The sequence below is a fragment of the Mus musculus genome, chromosome 6 (assembly GCF_000001635.26).
Source record: "Mus musculus strain C57BL/6J chromosome 6, GRCm38.p6 C57BL/6J".
NCBI classification, from domain to species: domain Eukaryota; kingdom Metazoa; phylum Chordata; class Mammalia; order Rodentia; family Muridae; genus Mus; species Mus musculus.
In genome coordinates, this window is record NC_000072.6 from 6,146,776 (window position 1) to 6,170,090 (window position 23,315).

General features: G+C 44.5%; 1 protein-coding gene across 5 annotated transcripts in view; it reads right to left on the reverse strand.

Moving 5' to 3' along the window:
• Positions 1–23,315, reverse strand: part of Slc25a13 (solute carrier family 25 (mitochondrial carrier, adenine nucleotide translocator), member 13) — a 176,087-nt gene that overhangs the window by 105,558 nt on the left and 47,214 nt on the right. For all 5 annotated transcript variants that reach the window (NM_001177572.1, NM_015829.3, XM_030255494.1 and 2 more), the window contains exon 4: positions 5,633–5,748. In NM_001177572.1, the coding sequence (NP_001171043.1) occupies positions 5,633–5,748 (116 nt within the window). The remainder of the gene's footprint in view (positions 1–5,632; positions 5,749–23,315) is intronic.

Consider the following 23,315-nt stretch of genomic DNA (forward strand, 5'->3'; position numbering starts at 1 on the left):
CCAACAAGACCATTCTCATTTCAAAATCTTTATCTTTTAATCTCCTCCTCATCCTGTGTCAAAATCCACCTTCCCCACACTCTCTCTCCCCATACCCAGGCAGCCTGCTTGGATAGCCTCCATCTTTTTCATGCAATTACAGGCACTAACCTATTGTAGAGTGCTTTCTCCATTCCATTGGAATGCAAGTTCTGCGAAGAGGGAGTGTTTCTGTCTTGTTCATTGCTCTATCACCTGTTCTATCCACTCATAGAATCTGGTTGAGTGGCTTCAGCCATTTACTTGCAAGTAAAAAACCCACAAACCCACCTCTCAACCCCCACACTCAGGGTCCAAGTGCCTATGCTCTTGCTCAGTAAACAATAGGCAGGGACCACTATATAGAAAGAACAAAAACCAAAACCTCAAAACGGAGCCCTGCTTCTCGCACCGAGCCTCAATCCAGTCTTCCCTCTTTCAGTTAAAAAGTCTGCCGTTCCCCTGGATCTGGCCAGACTGCACAATCATTCTATTCTGAATATTCTCTGTCTCTCTGTCTCTTTCTCTCTCTCTCTCCTTTTTCCTCACAGTTGTCTTCTTGATGCATCACATCCAACTTATCAAAGAACCCCATATAATCATCTCTTTTCAAAAATGTACCCAGGTCACCATGATGGATCAGCAGACATTGGCACGCAACGTCGTGAGTTTCATCCCCGAGAATCATATGGTAAAAGGAGAGAGATGGCTCCGGAAAGTCTCCTGTGGCACTGGTATGTATGCGTGTGTACACACAGACGTAACAAAAGAGACCCAGAAGCTAACCAGGCCCCCTCTCTCCACCACCACCTCTAGCGCTCTGTCCCTGCCAACACAAGATCTTTTTTGCTACCCAAGTTACTCTTCTCTCAAAACAAAAGTCAGAAAATATGAGAAAATGCAAACAAGCCCCCCACCCCCCAAGTAGGGAAAGGCTTTCTGGAAACAACCTCTGATTGCTTCTCCCTCTTTCCATCTGACTTTTGTCTGGTGAGTTCAGGGACCACAGTCATGAAGTCAGGTGCACAAAACGGAAGCGCCCTGCACTCACCTGACCGTCTGTGAATCCACACACAAATGAAGAGCACACGCTCTCACCCTGTATAACATGCAAGGCTGGGGTCCAGGGTAGGAGAATAAGGTCACTCTCGAGCCTTCCCTGTGTTCAGGGGAAGCTCCAAGTGACCCCAGCACAGTGTGAGTGTGAGTCCCCTTTAAGATCACCACAGTAGACAGAGGTAGTAGAGCTGGGAGGTCAACACGGTGTCTCCAGCTTTTCTCACCAGAGTTACTCATCACTTGTAAAGATGCACATGGTCTTCCAGACATGCAAAGGTGCCATCCTAGACCAGGAAACCTAGAAGAGCTGTAAGGACATGAATGAGAGCCAGTGCCTGCGCTACAAGACAGCCTCGTGGAGGCAGTCAGTCAGGCTGTGCACTGGGCTTCTGCTCCTGAAGACTGTACTCATGACAGCAGGACTGAGTAGGGGAGTCCTCTTGGTTCATCCAATTCCACTGTTGTGTAGATAGATGCCTGGCTGTTTTTATTTCTTCATGTCTCTGATGAATTTCCCATAACACTTTGCTAACTTCTTATAGCACCCGTCTTCCAAAAGTCCTTAGGCTACCATGTCCCATTTGACTTCGTTGACTCAAAAGAGCTGTTAGCCACGCCTACACTTGATAACTGTGTGCTACCCTATGAAAAATCTTAGAACGTGTATATTAATCTGCAGTTCCGTAGTCATTTGGATAGTTTCGTACTGTGCATTTCCCCAGCTGAATTATCTGGAGGTGAATGGCTCAGCAGACCCAAAGCCATCATTTTAATGAGACCTGTAGGGTGATCTATCTGTGGTTTTATCATAAATGTCCACAGGTCATACACACCACCTCGTGCTTGGGGATCAAGATGTCAGTGCTCAGTTGGTCCTTCCACCATGTCCTTGTGATGACATCACAGACTCTAACCTCTGAGACCATATGCCCCAAATGAAACTCTTCTATATCTTGCTTTGATCATAGGGTCTTATCACAGAAATAGAAAAGAAACTAAGACAGCAACAGGTAGGGGAGGAGCTTCCTCATTCTTCTATTACCACTTTTATAAAGACCTTTGCTTTTCAGACATCGCCCTGATATGTAGTGGTATTTTCGTGTGGTCTCAGAACGGAGGCATTGCCTCTATTTTATAGATTAGAAAATAAATTCAGAGAGCTAAAATCAGCTGTGTGGTGGTGGCACATGACTTGGGAGTGGCAGGCAACTAGATCAAAAAAACCCTGTCTCAAAATACAAATAAACAAACAAATAAAAAGAACACACACACAGCAAAGCTAACGTCATCACCCATCCGTAAACAGCTTTTAAACAGCTTGAAAAGAGCTGAGGGAGCCAATCCTCATGCTGCTGTCCTTTTAAAATTCATAGCTAACTCGTGTCTGCTATACTCGCTTCTCCTGCCTTAACCCCTCGCCCTACATGGCTGAAAGTCTGGGTCTGTTGATTTCATGTGAAACGCCCTTCACAGGCTCCTGGGTTTTAACATGTGACTCCAGTTGGTGGTGCTGTTCTGGAAGCTTGTAAAACTTGTGAGAAGTAGAAACTCACTGGAGGAAGTAAATCACTCAGGGTAGGCCTTGGAACTTATACCACAACCTCACTTCCGATCAACCCTCTGCCTCTTCACTGTGGTCACAGTTTATCTAGCCACATCGTGTCCTGCCACACTTTCCTGTCCTGTTCCCTGCTGTAGACTATACCCCCAGAACTGTAGACCAGAGTAACTCTCTCCTCCCTTAACTCTCTTTCAGTCAAGTATGTGGTCACAACAACAAAGGAGGAACACCTGGTGCTTCTCCAGTGGGGCCCCGAGCCCAGATGTCACTGCCAATCTCCCTTGCCAATTTGTCCCTGTGCTGAAAAGAGTGCCATGTATCAAGGAGTTCATTTCTTAACTCTTTTCACCCCAGCCCAGCTCCTTCCATTTCTACTCAGATGTGTAGAGCAAAGCAAGTAGAAGAGGTGCCACACTCCATGGAACCTACAAGGTAACACTGTCCTTAGAGCAGCTTCTACTGGCTTGCATGCCACCCTGAGCTAGCTGCTCCCAGAGCCACTTCAGAGCCCTTCTACTAGAAGCTGTGTTTACAGAGCTGCTGGGGGAACTGGGTGTCTCGCCATGCAGGAATGAATAGGGCAAAAAGCCAATACAATAAATCAATTAGCCTAGCTTACCTATGGAGTGCTTATCTCCACTTGTGATAAGACAATGGGAACAACTGGGCATGGGGACAAAAAGAGCAGAGCTCATGGTGGCTACGTGTGTTTGATTGTGCTGTGTGACATCATCTGCATTTGTCCCTGGTCTGTGAACTTCCCACAACACACTAAAACAACACAAGATGTCTGAACAAATTAGAAACAGAATCCAAACATTTAAAGAGGGCATCGTGAAGGGGTTAATCTTCCTAACAACTTGACTGCCCTTAGAATCACCATGCAGACACACTTTGGGATGTATCACTATCTCAAAGGTGTTTCCAGAAAGGTCTAACTGAAAAGGGGATGACCCACCTTGAATCTGGGTGGCAATGTCCCAGTGGCTGAAGATTCAGACCGAACAAGAAGGGGAAAACCAGTGGAGTGTCAATGTGCAATTATTCGCACAATATGATGAGCTGTCTCATGTTCCTGCTTTGTGCTCCCCTCTCCATGCCTTCCTCATAAGGTCTAATATTTCAAAGTGTAAATAAAGCAGGTGCTTTCTCTCTTCAGTTGCCTTCTATTGGATATGTGGTCATAGCAACAAGAAAACTGATACACACACGTTGGCCATCTCCTTTAAAGCACAACTTCCATGCTCAAAGAGCTCCAGGCTTGTTTCTAAGCAAGAGTGGAGCAGGGTTGCAGGAACCTTTATCAGAAGCCATCACAGAACCTCTCCAGAACCTCACTAAAAAACTCTTTTAAAATGAGTTTACTCCAGCCTCAGAATTTCCAGGTCTTTGTCTTCTATACTTAGATTTCGGGGTTTTCTGTAGCTTTGCAGCAAACTTTGATGAAGATGCTCCTGCCTTTTCATATTAAAGGCTGCCACTGGACAAGCTCCATGTGCACAACAGATGGAAAGAACCAGTTCAAAGCTCAAGGGATCCGGAACCATGCAACCGAAAGCAGCAAACTGTTCCATGAAGACCAGGCGACCACAAGAAGTACTGGGAGTGTGGGAACCTCTGGTGTGGGTGGCCTATAACCGCCATTGCCCCAGGCAGTGGAAAGCATGGTTCACAGAGAGAGAAAAGGGGACACAAGTCCTTTCTAGTGGTCACCCTCTGCGACTGTCCAAGGAGTCTACCTAACTAAAACAGAGTATGAAAGCTAAACCAGAGCAGAGTCCATCCTCTGCAAAGAGAAGATATGTGAGCCATAGCCCCAAATGCAGTTCAGTTCAAAGGGACATGCTAACTTCTTCAAGGAATGTGTGGGCCAGCCACGCCACAAGCCCTTTGATCTACCGTGGTGTCCTGCCTTCGAGATAGGCTAGGGCAACGGTGGCACAAAGCTTGTGGGAGTGACCGACTAATAACTGCTTTGACTTAAGGTTCATTCCGAGATATGGAACCCATATTCAACACTGCTTGTGAGACAAAAAAGCCTGAGAATAGATGTCCCAGTGACTTAGGGTAAAACCAAACCACTGTTCTAAAAAAAAAAAAAAAAACTAGTGAAATGACAAAGTGACTCTTGACCCCTAATGACAATCATGTTATACCCATAGGTCAGTCAGTGCCTTGCTCAACCATCATCAGAGAAGTTTCCTCCTGTTGCGCATGGGAACAAATACAGAGACCTACAGCCAGACCATGTGCAGAGTGAGAGGCCTTGGAACACTCAGCTCTAAATGCTATGTCTCCATCAAACCCGTCCCCACAGGGCTCCGAGAACACGGAGGAAGAGGGGGCTTAAGAGTCAGAGGGGACCGAGGACACTGAGAAAACAATGCCCTCTAAATCAACATGGTTAGAGCTCATGTGAGGTGAGGTCAGAGACTGAGGCAGCATGTGTGTATGTGTGTGTGTGTGTGTGTGTGTGTGTGTATGTGTGTGTGTACATATATGTGTGTGAATGTATGTATATATATGTGTGTGTGTATAGATATAGATATAGATATAGATATAGATATAGATATAGATATAGATATAGATATAGATATAGATATAGATATAGATAATCAGGGCTAGTGTAGTGTGATATCAAGTTTAGTATATATCAGGGGCATGATTGAGTGGCTTTTTCTCTCTTGAGTCTTCCCTTGAGGTCTTCTATATGAGGTGTTATTTTTATATTATCGTTTATTTTTGTCCCTTAGAAGCCTGTTTGTTCTCTATTGAGACAGAAAAAGGGAGTAGGTCTGGATGTGAAGGGAGGTGGGGGAAACTGGATGGGTAAAGGGGAAACCATAATCAGGATATATTATGTGAAGGGGGAAAGTCTATTAGAGAGTGGGGGAGGGAGGGAGGGAGGGAGAGGGAGAGGGAGAGGGAGAGAATGAGAATGTGGGTGTTTTTCATTCCTAAAACAAAGCAATGCTCCCCAACCACCTTCCTTACCAAAAGTAACCTCTCCTTTGCCAGCTTTGTCAAACAGCTGGAACGCCACCATAAACAAGGCATCCGGAGCACACAGGACAGACTCAAAGGCTACAAACTCTTGGAAGGATATTAACCTGCAACAGAAAATAAGCAAATATACAAAGTTAGTCCCCTATAGAAAATAAAACTGTACAATCATACACTAAAGTCACAAAATCAGATGCCCTGGTAGAACCGTGGATTCCCACTTCACACAGCTAGCAGCAGCACGCAGTGCTTGCTTGGGCATCCACTGTGAGGAAATCAATGAAGGGGAGCTGGGAGCCCAAGGGTAAACCCTGACGGGCCTGGGAGTTCTAACCTAACTATCCTCCAAGCCTCAGGCCTCAGTTTTCCCTCGGTACATTGTTGGGTTCTGTGACTGGAGCTTAGATACTTTATAAAGCAATGGCAAAACCCAGGAGCAGTCCCGTTCCTTATAAACAGCCTTATACACCACACACAAGGACCTCATAAGTCCCCATTCATTGTAGCAGCTCCTGAGCACACATGAGGTAGGGATGCTACACAGGGAGCTGCAGCTGGATCAGGCAGGTCACGGGACTCTCGGAACTTCTGTACCAGTACACAGGAAAGACAAATCCAAATGCAGGGACCAATACAATGCAGTACGATACCGATTCAGTGAGAACAGACTCCGGGCAGAAAGTGAAAAGGGGGAGGGGACTGCAATATCTCAGCAGCGAAGAGATCTTCTCATGTTGCAGAGACTAAAGCTCAGTTCCCAGCACCCACATCAAGTGTCTCTCAATGGCCTTTCAGTCCAAAGGATCCAATGGCCTCTTCTGGTCTCTCACCCACATGTGTGGGCATACACACACACACACACACACAGACACACACACACACAAATACACACACACTCATTAAAATATTTTTGTACAAAAAGCTTTGGGATGGAAGTGAAACAAAAACTGGACCTTAAAAAGGGAGGACAAATTCAGCTGCTCAGGGAGATGAAGGAATCCGAGACGACAAAGCGAGGGCATGCACGAGAAAACGGGAATTGTAATTGATTTATACCTGGAGGATGAAGCACATAAAAGAATAGTGTGCTAGAGGGCCAGAGGCGGCCTTAAAGGCAGGAAAAGGCCACAACGTCCTTCTGCATAAAAAGCAGAGAGTGAGACTGCAGAGGAATGTCACGTGATCAATCCCACGCTTGAGGAAGAGCATGACAGGCCACATGCCAGAACTCGCACAGAGGAAAGGGCTCCACAAAGGACTTCCTAGGAACAAAGGTCTATGTTGTATTATAAAGGTTCAAATATTTCAGTAATCTACTGGGACAGTCCAAGTCTCTGGAGGCTATGGGAGAAGAAAATCGGAGACTTTCCATGTTTCTCAGAACAGGAATTCCTCTGAAACGTCTATAGAGAAATACATTTGTCTACAAAGCTGACTTAGTTGCTTCCTAGAATGTCACCACAATGCTACAAAGAAAGGAAAACTCCGAGTGTGTCCCATACAGCATCTCCCCAAAACACATCTTATGGAACAGGCTGAACGTTCAGGAATAACAAGCATTCCAAGAGAATACGTGTCCAGAATAGGTCTCACAGGAACACACCAGGGCAAGGTGGGGGATGGGAAGGGGAGTAGGCAGGACTCAAGCATTCTTGGTTAAAGTCAGGAGATAGTCAGAGCATACATAATCCGGTGAGTACAAGAGTTGTGTATAAAAAGCAAGCAAAATAATGCATAAGGAGTCCAATGAAGGGTACTTTTTTTTTGCCATGGAAGAACTCGAAAGGGCTTCACCAAGTCATGGTATCTAAAACATACACTTTAAAAGTAACTAGATTTTAGAGATCACTTATCTCAAACTCCTTCTACTTTTGAAGAAATAAACTGAAATTTATTGGCCTCTGGCATTTCCACACAGGGAGGGCAGCAGATGGAAACAGATCTAACTGCATAGAGAGGACATGGTGAAGAGCCAGAGACCAGTTTGAGTAGTACCAAAGGTCCAAGTCAGGAGATGGACCTCTGTGGGTCACCGACAGAGAGATATCACCCAAGGTTTTTAGATTAAAATCAAGGTGATATTTCTGTTTACGAAGGACCAATGAAGAGAATGAATTTAAAGGACAGAAGTAGTGGTAGGCTTGAGTAGGTCTGAGCCACATAGGGTCTTGTGGAAGCAGGAATAGAGGACAGAACTAAGACATGAGCTGGGGCCACACAGTGACCATGCTAGTCAGGAGGCGATGTCAGAGGAGAAGCCGAAGGATGGAAACCAGGAACCTCCCATGCCTCCCTGTAAACTGTGAATTGAGTGAGGTGACAGAAACACTACCAAAGGACAATGACCACAGGAGCTCTGGAGGAGAAGGGGCTCTGCAGTTCCGTGACGCCATCACCTGAGTGCAGGCAGTGCGGATGCTGGGGGTATGGAATGAATGGTGTCTCTCCACAATGCTAATCCGCAGAGCCTAGCATATGAGCTTACCTGGACAAGGGCTCTGGCCACTGTGGTTAGCTGAGATGAGGAGCTACTGGGGTAGGGTGAGGAGCTGACCTAATGATTAGAATCTTGGACACACATGGTCAGGGGTGAGGGAAACACTGTGTGAGGATGGAGGAAGAGGTCATAGTTATGGGTCTACACTAAGTCAAGGAGCACCAGAGATTGCCGACACACCAGCCCCATCTTCCAGGAGCTGGAGAAAGGCACAGAGCAGGTTCTCTCTCATTTCCTCCAGGATAGAAGAGCCTCACCAGCAACCTTCATGCCTTCCACCGTCCAGGGCATAAAAAAATTAAACTTTGAAAAAGTTTGAGACATACCGATTTTAGTACTTGGTTACAGTACCTGAGAACACTTAATAGAGAAGCAAAGATTGGAAACAAAGAACTGGGTGAAAAGGGGTTAAAGAGTTACTGAAGGCTGGGCTGAAACTGTGATAAGCGGCTCTGGTCATCCTCCTTAGAATGTTCTAATAGAGGACACCTCTGAGGAACTCAGCGATTGGCCCCTCCCTCCCAAAGGACTATAGGGAGTGGGGTAAACTGTCTCTGTCTGCTTCCTCCTCGCTGTGTGCATCACTCCTTGGCCCCTCGACTTGTTGGGAAGTTACCAGAAGCTCTGCATCCACCCTGTCTGTTCACCAGGGGAAGGCCAATTGGGCAGCAGGAGGAGGGTGGTTATCGTGCTGAGCCAGCCAGCAAGCACAGTGTTAAATCAGCCAGCAAAGGCACCGAGCTCATCAAGAGAGCCACACTGTGTGGGGTGTAGAAAAGATACTCTTGCTCTGTGGACTGGAGAAGGCTTAACATTCAATAAAAAGAGCATCTCGCCTGCTTCCAGATGATTTAAAAGCCTGGAGACTCTATAAGGTTGTAACAGGTTCTTCTCGGCTGTCTTAATGTCACTTCAAAACCATAACTGGCCAGTAAAGACTGGTATTTTAGGCATGTTACTGATACCAAAAAGGTATGTAATTTGGTAATCCTATTAGATACAAGCATTATACCTCTATGTAGGAGGTATACAGAGGAACCATGAAATCATAATGTACTATTGTTCATCAAGATCATTCTGGATTTTCCAGGTAATCTGACTAGAAGGCCATGGGAATAATTACACAGTACTATATGCACTTACTGAATGGTTTCCACAAACATCTATATTTTCATATAAACACTGCTTCAACCTTACTTTACAGGTTTAATGGGTATTAACATAAGTTATAAGGAAGCATACAAGCTTCATCAAGTTCAGACCTGGCTGCTGTGCTCACTGGCTTCCTTTTCCACCTCCCACAACTGCCAAACCTTCTTTCAGTATATCAGATGCCCTTTAAAATAACCACATAGCTCTGAGTAACTCTAGAACCACTATATATTGAGAGGTATTCTGTCTCCACTAACTCACAGCTAACAGTAGGACCCAGCCAATGAATGTGGAAAGAAACACAGAAGTGACCTCTCATGACTCGGCTACATAGCTTAGGGGACAATAGGTGTCTGTCTAAATAACCAGTACATTTTTCTAGCATGTCATTTGGAATTTCTAGAGCATCAGAGCCACTGTTCTTTGCAACCACTTACAACAGTGGCAACTCTATAGCTGCTCAAAGTCCAGATGAAACAGCCCAGACACTGTGTACCATTATAGAACACTCGGCCCAAGAGGAACTGGGTATAAGAAGAGATTGAGTCAGGCAAGATCGGCTTGGGGGCTAAAATATCTGTCACTCTTGTCCAATACAAGGGTTTTAATTCTCAGCACGCACATAACAGCACACAACCATCTGTAACTTCAGCCCCAGGCAATCTGATGGCCTCTTCTAACCTCCTGCTCACCAAACCCCCACATGGTGCACACACATGCAGGCAAGACATCCAAACACACACAATCGTTTATAAATAAATCTTTTTTAAAAATCAGTTTGAAATATGGATTGCATCTGAACAGGTCAAAATGGAGCCCCATTTCTGTTTTAATTGGCACATGCTAAAAGAATGTAGTAGAATCCATTGTTCCGGTTTATGAGGAAGCAGACACTATCACATAAACAGATAGTAGATGGCTACCTACCAAAATACAACCACCTTTTTTAAAATCTGAGAAGTACAACTTTAGGTCTTGCAAACAATCCTAACTGTGCAATAAACAGGTCTCAGTCTCATATAAGAGCTCGGATCGAAAGCTATGTTGTTCTGAAAAAGGAGAAAGGAAGGCAGTAACATCAGAGAACTAGAGACAGGTCAGTGTGTTCACAGAAGACGACTAGAGTTGTGTTGAGAGAGGAGACAGAGAAAAATCTTGCTGAAATCTGAGGAAAGATGGGATGGGGAAGCATGGGGTTGGTCTCAGTGTGAAGAGGCAGGGAAATGAGACACTGCAGGATAGTGAGCCTGTCTGTGGCAGAGCTGAGGAGAGATGAAGCACAAAGCTGGGAAGTGGGGGACACACTGTGGCATGGCTTCTACGCCTTCTTGCTTGTGAGGTAGGCAGACGCAAGTGCTGAGGACACAGGGATGATGGGTGCACCAGAGGAGCAACAAGTAAGCCAGGAGCCAAAGAAGCAAGGCCTCGATGGAGAGGCACACAGGGAATCAGCTTGCTCATGTAGGCAAGTACGGAGAGCTGTAATGCGCACATCAGAGCTAGTAGCCAAGGCCTGACAGTTTTATTGACAAGTCCATAATATGCAAATGAGTTGAAAGGAAAAGGACCAGATGTAAGGATGTCTTGGTAGGATCCAAAGAACCAGAGAGGCTTAGATGACAAAGAAAGGTAGCCAATATCAAGTACTCATCTCTCTTTTTTTATTTTTATTTTTTTTGGTTTTTTGAGACAGGGTTTCTCTGTATAGCCCTGTCTGTCCTGGAACTCACTCTGTACACCAGGCTGGCCTCGAACTCAGAAATCTGCCTGCCTCTGCTTTCCCAAGTGCTGGGAATTAAAGGCGTGTGCCACCACCGCCCGGCAAGTACTCATCTCTTAAGAACAATTTGGAAACAGAACAAAAGTCTTAAAATGTCATTATTCTTTGTCATAGTTACAGTTTCTACTGTGATGAAGCACCATGAGCAAAGCAAGTTGAGGAGGAAAAGGGTTTGCTGACTGACACTTTCACATTGCTTTTCATCACTGAAGGAAGTCAGGTCAGGAACTCACACAGGGCAGGAATCTGGAGGCAGGAGCTGATGCAGAGGCCACGGAGGAGTGCTGCTTACTGCCTTGCTCTCCATGGCTTGCTCAGCCTTCCTTCTTAAAGAATCCAGGATTTTCAGCCCAGGAACGGTACCACCCACAATCGCTGGGTCCTCCTACACCAATCACTAACTGAGAGATTGCTCTACAGGCTTGCCTACGGCCAGATCTTATGGAGGCATTTTCTTAGTTGAGGTTTCTTCCTCTTACATGTGTCAAGTTGACCTAAAACTGTCCAGCACATTCTTTGACATCATAATCTCACTTCTAGGGATTTATCATAGGAGAAAAGTTAGTGAATGTATACAAGCTTTTACTCTTAGGAAGCCTCACAGAACACTCACTGATATTAGTGGAAAAAACTAAAAACAAAACAAAGCAAAAACTCAACATACAATATGTGCTAGGTTTACTAAAAGAACTTTTATATATACAGTACTACCTACCCACCCAAAGTGATATAAACAAACCCATGGCATTAAGTTAAAAATCCCTTACACATAATGAGAAGTAACTGATTCCATCAGCAGGGCCTGTTGGTACCTGTGTGCCACCCGAGCATTTAGGAGGCCAAGGCAGGAGGATCTTGGCCTGGACTCTAGGGGGAATCCCAGGATAGTTTGAGCTATAGGGTGAGACACCTTAACTCAAAAACCCAGCTCCAGTGAGCTCAACACGTTGATAGTGTTTGCTCCAAGCCCAAGAGATTCATACAGGGTTTTCCTGTGCCCTCAGCACATGCACTCATGCGTATGCTCACACGCACATTCCCCAAAATAGCCATAATCAAAAAATGCTCTAAAACTAAAAACAAGATAACAAAGCCAAGTTACTCCATTTTGCTGAAAATAAACAAAAATATTTATATGAGCACAAATTCTGAACAAAATCTGAACCATGCCTGTCAAAGTGTTAACCGTGCATCTCTTTCATTGAATTATTTAAAATATAAGGCTTTGTTCTTTATTTTTGCTCATATTTTCTATTTCTCTCCCAATAACATATAGACCATACTGAGTTTTGCAACAAGGAAAAAAAATTAAAATTTATACAAAATCAAACAGCAAAAGTCCAAGCCTTGATGGGGGGGGGGGGTGGAAGAGAGAGAGAGAGAGAGAGAGAGAGAGAGAGAGAGGTGCAAGAAGACAAGACTGAGAAAAGAGGCAGAGGCTTGGAGGTAGCACAGGGACTTCAGTTATCCAAGGTGGGTAACTCTCCTCTTCCTCCCTGCTGTGGCTCATTCCAGCCCCGCAGAGGCTGAGACCCCACGTGGTCCTTTCATCATCTCCGGGCCCTATCTCCAGGCCAGTTCTGTGGCTATGAGAATTTACACAGCTGCGCAGGAGGCTCTGATCTGCTCAGACTTTAGGAAGTTTGAGTGTAGACAATGCACCATATCAAAATCCAATTACCACTTTACTCCAATTCCTAACCACAAGAGGCCTTCCCAAAAATAACTTTTGCTTATTACCCCCTTCTGTGAGCTGCAACAGAAGTCAGGCGATTGTCCAGGATTAGTGGCAGAGATAAAAGTGAAAGAGTAAAATCTAAGTCCAGAAACAGAGCTTCCAAGACCACCCATGTGCAAGTACTGCGGTTCTGAAAAGGAGGAGGAGGGGCAGGAGGAGGAGGGAGAGGAAGCAGCAGCAGCAGCCGCCAGCATCTGACTCTGTGTTCCCCAGTAAAGAGCCATGGGCTCTATAATGTCTTTTAATAACTTTTTGGCTTTCCCAGCTCTGTTCCTTGAATGCCTTGCAAATAATCCAGTGGACAGGTAGGGTGTTTCCACTCTAGGCTATGTATGTTCTAGACATAAATGATGACAACTACACGAATCTGGGTAATCAAGGAACCGCTCTTCAGTGGCTGGGTAAAGCAATGCGCACAAAGGGCACCCCAGAATCAGGTGACAAAATGCAAAGAATAAAGAAGACAGATGCCTGAGAGCTGTGCTGGAGCCCCAGGCCTGGAGACTTCTTCACTGGTGTGGTTAGCCCCAACTCCAGTGCTTCTAGACTGTAGGGACGGAATCAACAAGCAATTCAGAGGAGAGGCGGGATGCTTTGTGTGAATGGTTAGCAAAGGCGTGCAGGAACCATGCAAGGGGGCTAAGAAAATCCAAGACTAGCTAGCCTCCCTGGGGTAAAATGACAGCCATGGAGTGGCAGGGCCATTCAGACTTTTATACCCATGTACCTACACATGGCATCGCTGCAAAATGAATGCAGGGGAGTGCCATGTCTTGCCAGAAAGACCCCTTGAGCCAGTACCGCGTAGCGCATAGACCAAGCAGTTCTAGTTGATAGCAGCAGAGAGAATGTGGCCAAAGACAGTCTGGTGGAGCGTGTACTAGAAGTCCAATTAGGGCTCCGTCCCCTTCAATGACACCTGGAAGCCTATGGCTGCAGGGACAGTGGCAGTCAGAAGACTGATAAGGGCTTAAGGTCACCAAGGATATTCGAACTGCCCCTTACATAGGTGACAAGGGAGATCACACATAAACAGAAGAAGAAACAGTGCTCTGGTTTCATGTTTCAAGGCAGCGGGAGTTAGGTGGAGACTAGACCAAGTTCTTGCCTTACCTTAGCTTCACCATCCAGTGGCCTCCTTTCCTGGGCTATGAGGGGTGTGTCTGTCTTGCCTGTCTTTCCCCCGCCCCATGTGGGATCCTCTGGTCTCAGGGAATCTTCCCAGGTCCACCCCGGATCCAGCATGGGCTTGGCCTGATCCGGCTGGAGGCCAGTGTGATTGGCTCACAGCTCAACTGAACTCTGGTTCAAACCTCACTGGGGTGTTTGCCAAGGGCCTATTTAAATCCATTGGCTCCAGAGAAACCTGGCAGATCGCATACCATTCAATCAGGCAGGCTACTGCCTGGCTCTAAAAAGCTATTAAAGATTTTTATTACTGATTTTACTGAGTTGCTATCATGAATTTGGCCTATAAATACCACCTCTGCATACATCACTGCCTTCATGTTGACAACGACAAAAAATATTTAAGCTTTCCTAACTGTGAGCTTACCACAGAGAGTGACTCGTCTATACTGCTAACCCTAACTATGTGGCCACAGCCTTATAGGTCACTATAAGTAGCATTCAAGCTACTCAGACTGACAGTGTCAACCAGGGGGTATGGCATTCCTACCTTCACCTTCAACATTGGCTTCCATGACTGAGGCTGGTAACCAAGCACTTAGACCAATATGACTCATCTCTCTCATGATTCTCCTTTGTCAATAGTTAACACTAAATCATACCTACTGCCAACTCAATTTTTATACCCCATCCTCTCTTTCTTTCCCTATTAGGTAACTACTGCCCAGTGGTCTTGGGGGAATCTGTTTCCATGTCTAAGCCACATCACCAACATTCTACCTTTCAAACGTTGAGATATAATAAAGGTCTGACTGTGGCCAATTTCACCCTAAAAAAAGAACACCGAAAGCCTTCTGAACTAGAGGCAAATTCTGTCTCCACCATCTCTACATAAATAGGCATCAATGGTAGAAAATGTCTCTAAAACCTGAAAATTTGGGGCCAGAGAGATGGCTCAGAACCCTCTTCTGGCCGCCTCGGGCATCAAGCATGCACATGGTGCACATACATACGTGCAGGCAAACTGTCACACACAACATATAAAAACTTAAAGATGCTTTTGAAAAAACCCTGAAAAGTTACCTTATCACCTATACCAATTGCATACCATACACTTACAAATACTGAGAGTGATACGTGTATATCACAAACATATATATGTATATATGTTACATTATTAATATTTTAAGATTACCCAAAGATTTTTTTAAGGAAAAATGTACTGAGGTTAACAGGGAAGGGAAAAAAGAAAAACAGCTTACTACGAAGCCCTTATGTTAATTTCTATATTGTCTTTAAGAAGACATTAAGGAAGGGGGGAGGGTAACTGGGCAGCCTGTTGGAATAATGATTTACCCTAACTGCAGGGTTTTTAAAGCACTGATTCCTACATCTTTTCTGCTCCTTTAGTTAAGGCTGGTTGAGAAGGCTTCGACTTTATTAAAATAGCAAATGAAGGATAATGGGAAGATTAAGGCACAGAAAAGCAATCACTCACTGAAAAGCCAGCAGGTGAGCCATCTGTCAGCTGCTCTAAGTGGCCACTAAGGCTGTTGATTCTCCAGTCTCCGGTTCTTGTCTTGCCTTCCCTCCAAAAAATGGAGTGGTCAGGCAGTGAAGGGCGAACAAACGAGGGAAAAAGAATACAGTAGGGACCGAGCAGCTCAAGTGGGAAGGCAGGGACACGAGGAGCTTTTCCATGGCCACTGGTGTACCGGCTGAGGCTGTTCCTGTACCCAGATGAACTCTGAATAATCAGTCCTTTTAAATGCACAGAGACCAGACCAAGCAACATGCAGAGCACAGGCTGCAAACTCTTAGCTCACCAAACTGCAGCTCCCTGGGCTCAGAGGCAGAGTCCCCTAAAGCGTCCAAGGCTCTCAGGCAGGTGCGGCCCACCGAGCAGTGATTTTCTTCATGGAGAATTTCAGTACAAGACGGTTGTGCCTCTGCTCAAACCGCATTTAACAAAAATCCAAATTGAGCAGGATGAGTTTTATTGGACGACACTGACTGCTGTTCTCAGTGGATTTTTCTGAATGTCTGAACTCAGGTAATAATAATTAAAACAATACTCTAAAACTAATAAAAGTCCCCTAAGCTCACACAGGAAGTCACAAGGGCAAATAGGCTGGGGTTTTTGGTTGATGGGTGGGTTGGGTTTTGTTTTGTTTTGTTCTGTTCTGGTTTTGCCTTTGCCAATGGTGAGTTTCTGTTTCCTCACTCAGCTTTACAGAGTATAAATAATAAGCATTAACTGAAATCATGCTTCGACATATTAAATCAAGTTACACCGATTTCCCATGAGAAGCATTTTTTAATTGCTTACAAATATTTTAGCATTTTCTGTCATTCAATTGTAATTTCTATGTTTGGGATAAAAGTACACCAAACTCCCTTTTGGGGTGACGTAATATAAACCCCAGGAAAAGCAAACTGTAAACGACGGGAAAAGCCCCTAAAACCATACAGTGATGCATGGTGTGGACAAAAAGCCAGAACACCACCCCAAATCTCACATTCATATCTGCTGCGCCAGCTGAATTCAAATTAACCCAATTTTTACATGTTAATTAAACCAGCTATTTTCTTCTTATTGTATTTTTGCTTCTTAAATAGTAGAGTCTAGGAGTGATTCCCAACAGACTGGTTCCAACAACAATGACGTATTCATTTACTTCTATTGTGACCATACAATACAGTAACTGAGCAGTAATTTTTCACAGTCAATTACATGTGTGGCTCTTTATGCTTAAAGATGCTGAAATAATGTGTACTATAGAGCCATATGCCCGAGTCTCTAGCCTGCCAGAGGCAGTTGCCTGGGTAACACATTTTCTCTCCAGTTCAGCATAACCCTTCATTGAATATCATTAGGTGTCATTAAATAGCAAACATTAACATGAACTTCAATATACGACTTGCGTAGAGTCATTTTACCCATGTAAACAAGTGTCCCATCAGTTACAGTAAGTTTAAAACAGATTATGATTTTCTATATTTAAGAACATGAAAAACTGGGTACATGTTGATCCTAAATTGAATTTGCACAAATTTCTGGTCAAATGAAAAATGAGACTTAGTTTCAGGGACAATACTTCTCATCAGCACTGTCATAGCATCCCAGGTAAACAGAGACGGCTGAGGTGCTTTCAATTTACTCCGAGTTGCAAAGGAAAAAAAATACTAATTCTCCTCTCAAAGCGTTATATTCTTTTCTAGCAGGAATGAAAGAGAGGATGCCCCCACCTTCAGCAACAAAAGAAATTTAAAGACCGTGCTTAGATAGCAAGAGGTTTCCAAGCAAATAGAAAGTGTGAGCTGTTTCATGCATCACCTAAAGCATGCTTCTCCATGGACGAAGGCATAACTGACTCCTAACCTGCACGCCCTGAAGGCAGACAACTTATTTCCCAATGCAGACACATTCTGAAATCATTAACATAATGAAACTAATTCATCTCAATTATCTCACATAGTTAAAATATTTTAAATACTCAAAATGTAGTGAAGCACCATATAGTTTCAATTACAGGAATAACTGGTTTGTGCAGAGTGTTCTAGAAAAATGCCTTACTTAATGTAAGTAGCCATCCTGCATAATATGTTAAAAAAAAAAAAAAAAAAGTCACCCTACAACACCAGGAGCAAGCATCTGTGTCTACAGAAACAGTGTTTCTTGCTGCAAACTGTCTCCGATTACACAGACACCTCTTCCCAATTGGCCTACCCCTCCCAAATCAGAGAGTGATGGGGCTTTTGAGACAGATCATGATTGCACATAAACTCAGCCTCTCAGCCTACCCACAACCACGATTGTTTCTCTGTCACTGCACTGTAAAGAGCTACCACAAGAAAGATACACAGTATCTACTTTGCATGGAGGTTTCTACAAAGCAATTAATAGGAAACAAACTGTTGAAGAGATGAGAGGGAGCGACTGTGAGGAGAGGTGGGAGGGGACGCTGCAATTCAGATGTAAAGTTAAACAATTAATCAATTAATTAATTAATGGAAAAAGGAGGAACAAACTTACTACAAAGATAAATACACTTCTGAACAAAAACGCAGCCAAGGAGTATAGGGCCCAACCAAGTCAGATGGCGCGATGGCCACACCCCCCTAAATGGTGTCACAGGACAAGCTATAGTTTTAAATCAAGTCAAAGCTGAACTGCATCAGCTGGAACAGCTGGGAAGGGTAGGTAGCCCAACAACCTAAAAAAATTAGGAATGAAAAGTGAAATTAAAAAGTGGTTTATGTTTATAAAATTCTGATTAAGTAGTTATTTCTAGATTTTTACCTAAACTTCGAAATAAAGAAAACATTCCTTCTACTCTGCTCCTAGGTCTCATAAGGATTATCATTTCACTATAGGAACAAATTTTGCTTTAAGATTGACAGAAATCGGGGCCCCAAAGTGTGAATTTTCCACACAAAATTATGTTTTATTACACAAAGAATCTCAACAAAATGTTATGAGAATCTCTGGTTATAACAGGGGTCACCCTGAGATGTAGATTTCATTTAAAAGCATCACAGGAGTTTACTAGGACTGTCTTCAACCTGGGTCTATTTAAGTTTCCTTTTTATTATATTCCATGAAGGGCAAAGAAGAGGAGGAGGAAATGCGGCTGCCCACCTGACACGCGTGCTCAGCCCCGCCCCTCACTACCTAGCATTACTTCACCAGCGTTTCTAAGGATGTCGCTTTCCTCAAGGCCGGCAACTACAACGCTGAGCAGCCCCAGCATGAGCAGCAGTAGAAGCTGTTGAGTGTGCTTCCCGCCATCTTTGCAAAATAAATTAAGCTACAAGGCTCTGTAGCCTTCCCTAGATAAAGGTTCTACAGAGGAGACACCTCAGCCTTTTTATGCTTTTTCCCCCTTCCTGATGTTAGTGACTCTTCACTTCCTGTCTTAAAAGTAAATCAAGTACCAAGTCAGGCAGATACTCGATCCGAACGTGAACTGCATTTCAGCTCTCGGGTCCTTTCGAGGCTTGGCTAGTTTGTTTCTGAAGAAAAAAAAAATCTACTACTTTGAATGAATCTAAAAACTAATTTGAAATTAACACCTGAACCATGATGTGTATGAGGAGAAGTTGCTGCATTTACGTCTATAGAAGGCAGCAACTAAGCAAATATAAACCATAGCTGGACAATTAGCAGGGATGTGCTGGGGATGTCAGGATGAAACATCCTCAAGGGGCTCCCAAGTTGCGTCCCTTGCAGGGGTGCTGGGAACAGGACAGGAGCCTCAAAAGAACTATAGTTAAGTGGACTGAAGTAGAAAGTATTAAGTATGTAAGATGTGACACAGAAAAACAAACCCCAGAAAGTATGAGTGAAAACTAAGGAGATGGAGAAAAACCAGGAAAATGGAGTCTGAGATGGAGCAGGCAGAGAGGCTGGAGGAAAGCGGCAAGCAAGGTGTGCGGAGAGTAAAGAGAGAAAGTGGTCCGAGAAGGGATGGTGGACCACCCATGCTGACCTGCAGGCTAATATTATCACTGGAGTCCGCCGTGCTACTTAACAAGGGCAAATTCAGTCCAGCAACAAGGGAAACCTGCAGAGAGCGGCTGAAGAATGAATGGGCAGAGACATTAACTGTAGCTGAGAGCTACAGAAGGAGAAGCTAGACAGAAGCTGGCAGGCAGTGGGTATAATCAGGAAAGACTGTTGCTCTTTATGTGAAAGAAAGGCTCTAAGAATCATGTAGAAGGACCCTCAAAATCAGGGAGATGTAGAAGATGTGGCCATAGCACGAACTGGGGAAGGAAGAGGGGAATAGTATCTCTGAGTCAACCGAAGTGGAAGGTAACGGAACACCCACAGATGTCATTCCCTGGGTAGCAACCATCAAGCATCCAAAGAGCAGGATGTAGCACAACCTTCTCAGTGCCAACACAGGCTCAGAGAGAGCAGGTCATTCGCCTAAGGTCTCAGAGGTTTTAAGAGACCTAGTAAAAGACAAATGCTGTGTCAGCCACCACTACTGTTCCTTCCACTATGCAATGCTTTTCGTATGAGAAAGAGCCATTATGCCTGATGGCAGGAGTTATCAGAAGTTACATATACATGCATGCATACATACATACTTACATACATGTATGTTACAAAAACAGAAAGAAACAAAACATCAAAGCAACCCTAAGAAGTGTTTGGTGCACAAATATGGGCACATATGAGCACCTCTGAAGGGCAATTCAGTACGTGTCATGTTGTGTCCAGGTTTCTCTCTAACAACTGTTTGTTTTATATATCAACTTGACTAGGATAATGGGGACCCAAGACAAAACACTGCTTTGAGGTGTATCTAATGATAACACTGTCATCTTCCTAGGTGGGCCTGCTCCTAGTATGGTGGGCATTATTCAATTACCAAGGCTTGAATGGAACAAATACTTAAGAGCAAAAGAGAAGATTATGGTTTCTTGGCTGAGCACTTGAGCTGCAACATGGACTCACCACAGATGGAGAGCTACTGTGTGTGTGTGCGCGTGTGCGTGCGTTTTCAAGTGTATCATCTGTGTGCAAGGCTTATACACCAGTAAAAGTCAGAGGACACTGGGTGCCCTCCTCAATTCTTCTCCACATCTTTTATGAGACAGGACCTCTCACTAAACCTAGAGCTTAGACTAACCTACACTGATGTTCATGGAGACTAGGTAGCCAGCAAGTGTAGGAAACCTTGTCTCTCTCTGCCTTCCTGGTATTGGCATTACAGACATAGCACCCTATCCGGCTTTGTACTCGGGCACAGGATCCCGTACTCACTGCGGTCCTGAGCCTGTGTGTCAGTTCACAGATCTCCTCTGGTCTCAGAATAGAAACTACCACAACCCCAGTGGCTCTCCTCAGGCTCCAGCCAGCACACAGGCAGGACAGAGGGGCGGCTCAGGGGACTATACTAAGAGCTGATTCCACATAGTAAAACCTACTGACTGTCTTTGGAGAATGTAATTCACACACAAATGCATATTCTTCCTAGAGTGTGTGTCTGTGGGGAAGGGATGGAGAAAGATCATTTATTAGCTGTCTGTCCTGTTTAAGAAGCCAGCGTAAACGCGAATATTAGTATCACCTCACTTATTGAGGAAGAGAAGGATTCTGTGGCAGGAAAGTCTCCAGAGAATGGGTAACTCCAGCGAGGAAGGCACTCAGGGGAGAAGAGAAGCAAGCCAGGCTTCCCAGCAGACATCCCTTCTGTTTCACAGTCTGGACTCTGGGACCATATGTTTTACATACAAAAAAAATGCAATTAAGTCCAAAGCCCCCCCACCCCCAAAGAAAAAAGAAAGAAAGAAAAGAATGACTAAAAATTGAAAACAAAATGAAACGAATGGACCTAATCATTTATCAACCCAGTGACAAAATGCACAGAGCAATGGATTATTTCAAATGCTCTAGAACACAACGCTTTAACTGTGGACATTTTGTGGAATACAGTATAAGCACAAACAGCTGAAAAGAAATCTTAATCTTCATCCAATATCTAATTGTTAGAAGCCACACAGGTGTTACTATTTTGAACATCTGCATAACACAAAGATGCAGTTACATGAAGGCTGCCAGCAACCAGGATTTTCAATGAAAGAGAGAAAGAGGACCAAAGAGATAAAACTACTTTGAATTTAGTGGATCAATGTAATTTTATCTGTGAGTTAGAGCTATTAACGTGAGCTGAAAACTCACCTCCACCCACTCACTGAAGAGATCATAGGCAGTCAAAGTTAATGGCAACCTACTTGTCAGCTAAGTTTCTATACTACTTACTGCTCATGATAAAGATGAAGAGGCTAGACAAAGGGATAGACTGCTAAAAGCCCAACACTTGGGAGGCTGAGGCAGAAAGAGCTTTCAGCTCTTACCTTTTTTCCACTCAAAACTGACAACCCTCAAACTTTCACATCAGGTTGCAACTCAGGCCTTACTAAAGCCCAAAGTGTACAGTTTATTCTGGGAGGTGACTCATGAACCAGAGGGAATGTTAATAAGCCCTAAATCCCCTAGTGGTTTCCATCTTTTGTGGCACTGGGCCATCTATAAACAGCAGATTTGTACTTCCAGTGCTGCAGGCTGTGGACAGGAGGGGGAGGGGCGCCTGTTAAGGCCTCTGCTGCATTCTAATATATGAGATGGCATCACACCAACAAGACGGGGAAGGCCAGTCTGATTATTTTATGAAAACCACCTTCCCACGCTAGCATCGTTAGCCCACTCCAGAGAGTCCCACGCTTCAGGAGCCCGCCCCTCAATACTGTCGCCTTGGGTATACATTTCCAACACATGAGCTTTGGGGGACACATGCAAACCTGAGCAGTTGGCTTCAGGACCTCCTCCTCCTCACAGCTTCAGTGAAGGTCATTTTTAATGACGCGACTGTCCCATCCTGCTCGAACACTGACAATGGCCGAGTAACAGATGCATGGCTAGCTTTATTTAAAGTGGTTCCATTTGCTTGCCTTTCTTTTAGAAGTTTGCATTGCTATTCCAGTGCGTGCGGCCCCGAGGAATCGCTACAGCCCACGGTGGCTCTCAGCACCCTCCCTCCTTGTTTGCAACACCTCATCACCCTCAGCTCCCCTCTGCACCCACTCCAACCCGAGTCCTCAAAATTTTTAATATATTAACCTTCAAATCAAAGTAGTTGCAATGCATTATTGATTCTTTAAAACCCGGACACTTCCCTCACCAAGGCCCTCCGAGTCACATTGCTAGGATCTCTTTCTCCCCCTTCTTAGCTGCCCAGCCCATGGTCAGAACTAGACTTTTAACAGTACCAGTAACTCCTTAATCTCATGTTCTGCTTCTTGCTTTGCAAGCACCGTCTCTGCGTCTTCTTGCTCTCTCCCTCTGTGCCCCAACCTCAGCAACTTCCATCCACACTGAACAATGTAAGTCATTAAGCTGACACTTCAGTATCACATCTAAGTTCTCTGTCCCCAACATTCACTTTGCCCCCTACAGAAAATAAATCCACCTGGGGGTGTAGCTCAGAGATGGAGTGTTTGCTTAGCACCCACAAGGTCCTGTGTTCAATGCCCAGTCGTAGCCCTCCTACCAAAAAAAAAAAAAAAAAAAACCCGGAAAATATATACTATATTAAAATTGTTCCCTATGTGTCCTATACCTCTATGAAATATCCCATACTCTAGATTTTTTTACAGGAAAGACCTCAACCCTTACTATACCCAAATCCACGCCAGGGCTGGAACAGCTAAATTTGAAGGAAACGTCTAGCACTACTTACTATATTGTTTGAAGGTGGAGTGATTCCCACAGGCTTGTGTGTTTAAACACTTGGTCACCAGGTTGGGGGTGGGGGGGGGGGGTGCCGTTTTGGAAGGTCATGGAACCTTTGGGATGTTGACTGAC